This window comes from Salvelinus namaycush, chromosome 12, assembly GCF_016432855.1.
Source record: "Salvelinus namaycush isolate Seneca chromosome 12, SaNama_1.0, whole genome shotgun sequence".
Lineage (NCBI taxonomy): Eukaryota > Metazoa > Chordata > Actinopteri > Salmoniformes > Salmonidae > Salvelinus > Salvelinus namaycush.
Window position 1 is genome coordinate 51130453 of NC_052318.1, and position 10546 is coordinate 51140998.

The 10546-nt window shown below is 41.1% G+C and overlaps 1 protein-coding gene across 1 annotated transcript in view; it reads right to left on the minus strand.

Moving 5' to 3' along the window:
- Nucleotides 1–79, minus strand: part of LOC120057622 (integrin alpha-X-like) — a 50669-nt gene extending 50590 nt beyond the window's left edge. The window contains exon 1 of the mRNA XM_039006188.1: nucleotides 29–79. Coding sequence (XP_038862116.1) covers nucleotides 29–79 — 51 coding nt within the window. The remainder of the gene's footprint in view (nucleotides 1–28) is intronic.
- Nucleotides 80–10546: the final 10467 nt, after the last annotated feature.

Sequence of the window (10546 nt, forward strand, 5' to 3'; positions counted from 1 at the left end):
GATATAAATATTTCATGGAAGTAAGTACAAATGCTCTTTTAAGCAAGAACTCTCCAGACCCTGCTGAAATGGGAAGCATTACATCGGTTAAACATGACATTTAACATTGAAACGATATTCTGTAATAATCAATAACAATAATAGTGGCCTTCAGTAGACACTTTCTAGACAGAGAGCAGTCACTAACCCCAGAGAGAGTGGTACTAAAGCCTCCCTGGGACAGTTCCTGTTCAAAAGAACTGGAGTTGGTCGAGTTACTTCCTGAACATGCAAAACAAAGAGAATAATCAACAAACCAATACACCAGTTTCCTAGACACAAAGCATTTTCAAATTGTGATTATCTTCTGTTCCATTTCCACTGTTAGAATTCACATATTACACAAACTTCCAAATTAGGTGTCTATGTAAAAGGTACACATTCCTTATCCAATGTTTAAATGAAGACATGGTAAATACTGTCGTTATCATTTCAATGGATAGGTTGCGTTTTTTTAAACTCAAATCCTTTTGTACCTTCAATTGCAAAGATCTTCTCCCTAAGCTCATTCTGAATGGATTTCAGAGCATCAAAACTGTTTGTCTCAAATACAAAGTTTGGGAAAGACGCAATCTGCTCAAGCTCTTGTCGAGAGAATTGCTTCCCAACCTGGGAGGGGGAAGGAGGGAGGGAGAGAAAGAGGGGGAGGGGAGAGAGAGCAAAAAAGAGAAAGATGGCACTTAACATTGAGACCAATCTAACACTTAACAGCCATATCATCTTACCAGAAGTGCCAGAGACAAATCCTAGAATAAAGAGAGATCAGAGGAAGACCACGGCTTCGTCCGAAATGGCACCGTATTCGCTACACAGTGCACTACTTTTGACCCTATGGGCTCTAGTCAAAAGTAGTGCACTATATAGGGAATAGGGTGACATTTTGTATGCAGCTCACAAGTAAAAGATGAATGAAATCACCCCAATAGCAAATCTGATGACGGACTTCATCTCGGCCAATGGTATGACAGAGTTAAAGGTCTCTTTGGGGTCGTTAGATTTGCCGTCTGTTATCACAACCAACAGCTTCCTGGAATGTTTCCTCATCCCCCGTTCTTCTGTCATCATCTCTTCTCTGAGGACGGGGACAGTGCAAGACAGAGTAGAAACAGTGTAGAGGAGGGAGGGGAGTGAGACGGGGACTTTTAGAGTACTTTAGAGTAGACTGATTCAATTAGTGACTCTCCTGGCAATCGTGAGCAGCACAAATATAAAAGGCCTGTCTCAAAGAGGCCAGTTAGACGTTACTCTGCTTTTGTGCTGGTAGTGTCTCCATGTTGCAACTTGTAATAAACCGGATTGATTATTGATTGGCTTTACCAACGACTGCTCCCCCTTTTGGTAGGACGTTACTGTAAATAAGAATGTGTTCTTAATTGACTTGCCTAGTTAAATTAAGGATAAATAAATACAAATGGGATACTACAGTTTTATTAATCGTTCATATGAGCCATTTTTTTCCACTAACACCTCTGCATTTACCAAAGTGATCAACCGCTGACTCACAGAACGTAGCGGATGGCTGATGGGGTGTATGTAACTCACAGAACGTAGCGGATGGCTGATGGGGTGTATGTAACTCACAGAACGTAGCGGATGGCTGATGGGGTGTATGTCGCCTCCTGGAAATGGTCCACGGATTGCATCAGGGTGTCAGGGTTAGGGTCAGACACAAAGTCCTCAAAGTGGAAGACAGCACTGGTGTCTGTCGAATACTGAGCAACTGCCACCTGGGAGGAGTGGACACACAATTATGGTTCCCATTGAGACCAATGTCCAAAGAGTCCATACTAGCATACTATTTAGAACAAAGCTAGTGTATTGGGCATGCATTCTACTATAAATGGCCATACTAGTGTGGACAGAGTCAATAGATACCAATAAGAAAGAGGGTGGTATAATCAGTAGTTCTGCGTGACAGAACGGACAGAGATGGGCACAGAGAAGGCCCATACACTCACCTGTGTACGGGGTGCAGTGAACATCCGAATAATGTTTTTGATGAAGTCGATCATGGTGACAAAGTCTCTGGTTGTGATACTCTGAGATCCGTCAAACAGAATCACTGCATCCAAGCCAAACTCACGGCACTCTGCAACACAGAACAGATTGATTGATTGGTTGGTTGATAGGTTGGATTTGTATAGCACCTTCACAGAAAGAAGCATCTTGTCCCGTGTAATGCAAACATGTTCGTTTTTGAAGTCAGTTACAGTTATTATCACAAAACCTGAAGTAGACATTGATCATTTAATAGTATAACCTTGAAAGGCAGGCTTCAGTGTTTGTGAGACCGTAAGCTGTGGCCCCAGCTCAACACAAAGTCCTTGGAGGTAGTTTAGAGTATCACAGCCATGGATCCGACGTGGTCCACACACCTAGCTCAGAGAAATGGAGAGAGAGGAGACTTTACAACAATGCCATCTCAGGAATGGCTGAGCCCAAACAAAGAATACATAGAGATCAGTGGAAGCAACCACATGGCGAATCAAGTGAGTGAATTAGCATTACTCAGTTCATGTGTCAGGTCATAGGTCATAGCTCACAATGTATCTGAGTCAGGTCATACTGTGGGTCACAATGTATTTACTGTAAATGGCACAAGAGGGTAAGCACGTAGCACAGGATGTTTGTGAAGAGCAGCTAGTTCCTGATTATAATTGCAGAGGGGAAGGGAAATTGAAAGGGCCTGTTTTCAAGCCCAAATTCAAAAAGGTCAGAAATGAAATAGTACTCCGACTTAGAGTCAAGGATGAGCAACTCACCATAGCTCTGTCAGCATTACAAGCTAGTGACAATCCTAATGAAACTCCTGGCTCCACTAAAATAAAACAAAATAAGTGAATATAGATGGATTTAACATACAATTATACGAACATAAAAAAAATCTTGTATCAAAAATAATTTTGCACCAATTTGTCAATACAAGCCTACTAAAATCTGAACCTCAGCTTGACATAAGCACATGAGGTAAGTGAAACATTCCCACTAATCATGCATGAGACAAAATGACAACACACACTCCCACAAGATGTGAGTGAAGCAATTGTTGTGTGAAAAGAGGAAACGCATAGAGGACTTGAGAATTACTATAACTGAACATAACACAACAGCAGAGCTTTATAGAGAGAGAGAGAGAGAGAACTCTGATTCTTGGGGTCCACACAAACGGGTTATAGTGAGCATGCATCTTACCTTGTACAGGTAGAGCTTTACAAGTGCCACTGTCATAAGAACATCTGTAAACCACTCCTGTCCCACTGTCTTGAAAAGGAGCTGTGACCAACACACTACAGAGAGAAGAGGGGATGGAGAGAATAGAGGAGAAAGACAGAGAGAAGGGATGGAGAGAATAGAGGAGAGGTTAATTGGTTATGTTTTAAATGCTCATGGAAGTGTGTTGTTTGTAACATTTCCTGTTTTAAAAATATATTGTTCAGTGACTGCTAGCAGTAGCGGCTCCGCTTCCGTGGGCTCATAGACCGTGCTAACATTGCTTGGATTGTAGGATTTTGGAGCGTTACATTTTAACAGCACAAAGTAAATGTGCGTCTGTTAAGTCAGAACTTCTGGGTCTGCTGAGCAATACACTAGCTAGAACCTTCTCATCGTGTATCTGGTAGGACAAAAAAGCATGGCCAATTTTGTTTCCCCCCCCATTTTGTTAGTCAGGTTCTACTGTAGGCGACAGGGCGACATGTTGTGTGGACTAAAACAGCATGAATCCAGGTGTATCACAAAGCATGATGAAATTAATTAACCGGCTACAGTAATTTTGAGAAACATTGAGAAATTGTTTGGCCGATTTTCTGGGCAAACTAAAGTTGTCAACCTTTGATAAGCAGCTAGCTAGCTATGGCTCACTGGTAGCTTGCTAGTTAGTTAGCTTCCAATTTCAAAGTCTTTCGAAACCAATATCTGTGTAACTGGGAAATATGAAGTTATTTCAAAATGAAAGTCTTGTGACACTATGATAGCTATCTATCCTCAGTTAGATAATGTGTTTTCACTTATTGCATCAGCATGTTTGTTTTGATCTCCCTGGTTTCCACTAGTTACCACAGCCACAAAGTCAAGATTGGCTATATTGTACAAATTGCTGAAAACAAAAATGTACATTTTGGTCTGAATTTAAGGTTAGGGTTAGGCATAAGATTAGCAGTTTTGTTAATATTAGGGTTAGGTTGAAAATCAATCACATTTGTGACCCGATTCAGGAAACTAGGCGTATGTCGCAAGTCACGACTTCACAGGAGAGCCGATTGAACTTAAACATTTTTTTTTAATCAAAATGCGTTTTTTGGCAGAAATGCCTCCTCGAAAATGTGAACTTTCATGTGCCTTAATAACAAACTTGTATGCCATCTGGAAATATGAATAAAATTGTACAATTTTGAGCATTTTTGGTTAAGCCACAGAAAAAGCCAGCAACCTTCCCACTAGCCATGATTGGCTGAGATAATGAGTGGGCTGGACATGCCGAGAGAGGAGTTCGGATTGGTCTGCTATATAGAAGGCTTCTGTGGTCAGTCTGTGTTGGTAATCCTGTTGAACGCTGCTTTTTTAATAATGTATTGTGTAGTGGAGCTGCATAAGTGTTGCTCTCCACTTTCTATAGGATTAAGTTTTGAAATCAGTGGAATTAGAGTATGATAGCTAAAGAGATGGAGGAAACACTTGTCTCCGGATTACATCTTCAAACTAAGGGCAACCGTGGCATGGTCTTCATGACAGGGAGACGCCTCCATCATGCATGATGTATACAGGTAAGATAGTATAGCGTTGGCTAGCTACATTTTCACATATTACACGTTTCTAATTTTGACAAAGTGGTTTCATTTCAAGCTAAAGTGTACTGTTAGCTAGCTAGCTGGCTGGCTCCCTAGCTGACATTATTATTCGTATCCAAGAGCCGTTTGCTTTTCTAGTTAGAGCCTAATGTTAGCTAGCTAACATTGAACCTAGTTGGTTAGCTCCTAGCACTGTGGCATTGTTGGTACTGTGTTCATTGCTGTTTAACTAGCTAACGTTGGCTGGCTCGTTAGCTAACGTTACGTGATGTTTGTACAACACCCGTTGAATATGGCCGGTGTCAGTACACGTCTGCCAATTTTTTAAATGAAATTGTTGCCAGCAGAGCTGGTTAAGCCATTTTCATGTTATCCAGATGTAAACAAATCATTGGCGTGAAGTGTGCGCTCTGAAAGCTCCGACAGCGAAACGAGATGGGTGGGGCTAAAGCTTAAGAGGGTGTGAACGATGCTGAACGGGTGTAGACAAAGAAGAGGTCTTCACATTTTAAGAACATACATTTTAGAAATAGGCAGGCTTTATGACTTTGTAGCTGTGGTAACTACTGACGTCCATTCTCTCTGGCTGCTCGTTCTATGTAGTATAATATAATCTGTTCAAAACAGTGGCAGCATGTGTAGCAGTTGTCATTTGTTTTTTTTTACATGCAAAAGTGAAATGTGTTTTTATGCTGTTGTTCAAATGCACAGATCGCTTTATATATCTTCTCAAAGAATCGACCGGTAGTTTGAAAACTTGGCATCATATATCTGTCATGCTGCTTTGTTGACAAATCCAACCACCTCACACCCTGGGTATTTAGCCAATCAGCGGACATCACTGGTATCAATAAAGTTACATTGGATCAAATCATTAGAGGACAGTGATGAAATACTGATAAAATACTGTTTGTTGTCGTTTTAGGTCTATATTCAATCTAGACCGCGGAAGATAACGCGATTGACATTTAAAGGTAATTGCCGATTGAGGCCACATATGCAGCGTTTACCGTGAATGCGCTCTCCGCGAACACCGAGACAATGCCTTTAAAAGGTGAATGGCTGAAAACAAAATGTTGTTTTATATTGGATATTCGGTTTTCTCTCGTCTATTGCTTGTTTAGCAACAAAATCGACAGGTGCGTAACTATGGGGAAAAACAGACGGGGTTGGCTTAGATTGTTGACAACATGTAAGCTATATTTCATCTCCAATGTTTATTGAAAATATAAATACATTTGCACAATGAGCACTTGTTTCCTGTCAAATACATCCTTACAGTTGTTGGTTAGCTAGAATTTTAGCCATATTAGCATTAACATGAAATCAGTCAAAACACCTGAAAACAAGACATGGTATCAAGAACGAGATGAAACGAGCCACTTACAATTCCCCACGTGGCAGTTTCTTCTCATTCTTGCTAGCAATCTGGCCATCCAGAATCACAATAACACACTGACTTCTGCCCCATGGGGGCTTTCAATCTTCAATAGCTCTTACAAAGTGTGCCATGACTATGCAGGGAATTTCAACCACAGATTAAACAAACAAAAAGCAGGGAGGTTTTCCAATGCCTTGTAAAGAAGAGCATCTATTTATAGATGGGTAAAAAAAAGTAGACATTGAATATCCCTTTGAGCATGGTGAAGTTATTCATTACACTTTGGAGGGTGTATCAATAGGACCTAGTCACTACAAAGATACAGGCGTCCTTCTTAACTCAGTTGCCGGAGAGGAAGGAAACAGCTCAGTGATTTCAACATGAGGCCAATGATGACTTTAAAACAGTTACAGAGTTTAACGGCTGTGATAGGAGAAAACAGGATGGATCAACAACATTGTAGTTACTCCACAACACTAACCTAAATGACAGTGAAAAGAAGGAAGCCTGTACAGAATACAAAATATTCCAAAACATGCATCCTGTTTGCAATAAGGCACTAATGTAAAACTGCAAAAAAAGGTAGCCTAGTGGTTAGAGTGTTGGGCCAGTAACCAAAAGGTTGCTAGATCGAATCCCTGAGCTGACAAGGTAAAAATCTGTCATTCTTCCCCTGAACAAATCAGTTAGCCAAGAAACAGTGGGTTGTCATTGTAAGTAAGAATGTGTTCCTAACTGACTTGCCTAGTTAAATTTAAAATTGAAAGCCGTAAAATGTTTTTCTTTAAAAATAAAATAAATCAAATGAACATGGATCTTTGTCGATCCTACCCCGGTTCAGAATATATCATTATCATAGTCATGGCACGCTTTGTGTAAGAGCTATTGAAAATTGAAAGCCGTAAAACTATTCTTATGTCACAAAAAAAGGTGTGGATTGTTCTCCATCCACCCCTGATTCAGAATACACCATCTTCATAGTCCAAGACCATAGTCTTGGTTCAATAGCTATTGATGAGAGAACCGAATAGCCACCGAATATCCAATATAAAACACATTTTACCTTGGTAGACTTGTCTAGTTCTTAGTCATGAGAGAAATATGCAGTATGAAAGTGTAAACCATTTTCTAATGAACATTCCCACCAGTGGGAGAGTGTCTTCACCATCAATTCCTCCTCTATCTTACTGGCAATGAGAGGTTATGACCTTTTCCCCAAAATAGATGAGTAACATATTGAACAGAGCACTGTTTAATAGCCTAAATCTTATCCTGGTGTCATACAACCACAGTGATATTATGATGATTAATATCCAATTGTGAGATCTGAACCCAGTGGTTTGACTCTTTAATGATTAGTAACTTGCCTGCTGCCTCCCTGCGCCGGTCCAAACTGACAGACACGATAACCGAAATGGGACCCTGCTGCCTCCGAGTCCGAGACACTTAATGTTCTGGGATAGCGAATGTCGAAGCTGAACCCCACTGTCAACGGTGCGACTGCAACAACAAAAAATGAACAAACACATTTTAATTTATACATTTTCTTTTTACAAAAGTGTCTACAGCAAGTCTGATAGTCAATTGCTCAGGCAGGCCAGGTGCAACTCTTAACTATAACTCTACTATAAATGTATTCTACTAATACACTGTAGATTTGGCTATATAACCTTACATTGCAAAAGTCCCAGTAAACACCAAAACTGGATGTATTCCAGTTGGTTGTCCATGTCGACTGAAGTCCGCGTTTACAGTCCTCGCATAGTTGTGAACGCCGAGAAGATGCGGAGAGCACCGGCTCGAAGAATATTATGTGGTGAAACCTTTCACGATAATGAAGGAGTGAACCGGTCGGTAAATGCGCCTTTGTTTTTACAGGGACGTTGTAAAAGGATTACAACTGTCTGTGACCGCCACCCGGTGGTGAGAGCTGACTGGTGCAGGAGAGGATGGGTGAAAAAAAACGTGAGTTTATTCTATGGAGGGGTGCACAATGCATAGCTCTGGGTCTACTCTAAAGCACTTTATCATGTAAAAGGAGCCATCCAATGTGATGTGATGGATTGATCAATTGATTGGTTGGTAGGCTTGTTTGTTTTTTTGTTGGTTAATTAGTTGGTTGGTTGGTTGGTTGGTTGGTTGGTTGGTTGGTTGGTTGGTTGGTTGGTTGGTTGATTGGTCAGTGGTGCACAGCTCCTGTCCTCAAGTGCAACAGTGTGACTTGACCTTTTGTGCACTAGAGGGCGGTGTCTCATTTTCTTGAAATAAATAGCTGACGCCAGGACTGGAGGACATCCCTGCTTGCAGAAGCTTGTAGTATATTTTCTGTTATATTGTTGTTGTGATATGAAAATAAATGATAACCACTAAAGAGAGTTCACCAGAGAGTTCACTAGCTGTCTTAGCGTGAGAAAGACCACAACATGCTGGGAAAGTTTGGCTGAATTACACTATTTCCTTACTTCATGAGCACAAGGTAAAACCGAAGTGAAATCATATTTAACAGTGGTCTGCTTCCCATCTTACAAAATATTATTCTCAAATAATTTTCTCCTCAGTGAGACGTAGCTTAAACTGAACCAGAGAGGTCTCCAGTCCTATCCAGTTGGGTCAGTTACTGTAGCGTCCATTATTCAAGTTTCAGTTTCAAGTATTATTAGTCTTGTTTTTTTATTTTTTTATTTTTTTTATTTAACCATTATTTAACTATGTACAGGATACACATCGTATACATCTTCCAACGAAATGCTTACTTGCAGGTTCCTTCTCAACCTCATATTGTAACTGTCAGTGGAGAGACGCAGTCAAAGGTTGCCAGGTATCAAATCTATTGTCCCTGTTAATCTCCTGTATAACAAACCAAACAGGCTACAGTTAGTAACTACTCAAACAACCCACACTATCCCCCCTCTTCTCTCTCTTTCCTCCTCCTTCCCCATTTTCTCTGTGTAACAAAACAGAGTGTAAAACACACATTGTGCACTGGCATGTTTGAGCACATCGTTGTGCCTGAGTCACTGAGGACAGACAATCCAGCCAACGTCACTGGTGATGACCTCACACACACTCTGACACCCACCATGTCATCATGTTAAACGGTGAAAAATGCCGCTTGACAGGTCTTTAACCTGTCAAGGAAAGGAAAACTCTGAGTCACTTGATTGAACTCCTTGTCTTTGTTCCCTCCAATAACCATTTGTATCAGTATTAGCTATATGAGGTGGGAAGCTGGAAGGTCACAGAAGTTGTGAAGAGGTTTGTCAAGATAGAGAGAGATTTGGGTTGAGAGAAAGAGAGAGAGGACAACGGAGAGAGAGGGCATACGATCCTGCCAGGTCACAGGCTTGGGGACACAGAGATAACAAGGGGGTACAACAGTGTCTGTGTGAGGCATTTGGCCCAGCAGAATCAGCATGAGAGAGAGAAAATGAAAGATGGCTTGAAAGAAGTATGGGGGGGAAGAGAAAGTGAAAAGGAAAGATTTAAAGAGTGAAATAGATGGATTGAGAAAGACAGAACGACAGAGAGAGCGAGAGAAAGAGATGGATAAAAAAAAGGCAAGATAATAGAGAGAAAGGGAGAGAGCAAGAAAGAGTTTGAAAGAGAGCGAGTCGAGTCAGGTCGTGTGGATGTGGAGACAGTGTGGACCTAGCCTGTCTCTCTGGTTCTCCTGTTGACTGGCTCTGTCTGAGGTAGGGCGGGCCCTCACACAGGACCCATTGTAGAGGCCTATAATCTCTATCCTCCAGGTTCTGTTCATGTACCTTGTTCAGGTCCCCTCAGATGACCCCTAGCCAGGAGAGAGAGGCTACAGAGACACTCTGGCTTTGTCAAGTCCTGTATCATTGTATGTGTATTGTACCAACATCTTATGTGGACTAACCGGTGCCCCCGCACATTGACTCTGTACTGGTACCCCCTGTATATAGCCTCATTACTAACCTGTACCCACGCACATTGACTCTGTACCGTAACCCCTGTATATAGCCTCATTACTAACCTGTACCCACGCACATTGACTCTGTACCGGTAGGCTGGGAATTGCCAGGGACCTCACAATACGATAGTATCATGATATTTAGGTGCCAATACGATATGTATTGTGATTCTCACGATTCTATATGTATTGCGATTCGTTACTGTGATTTTATTGTGATTCAATGCTCCAAACATATTGCTCACCATAGAGAAAATGAGTTTTGATCAATCATGGAAATAAAATTGCTGAAAACAAATGGGCTCCCTATTTAAAAGATGGAAAAGAGGAAAAAAGCTACACAAAAAGGTGCTATTTTGGTGAGACTCTGACAAAAAAAAAAAAAGGGGTGTGTCATTCGGG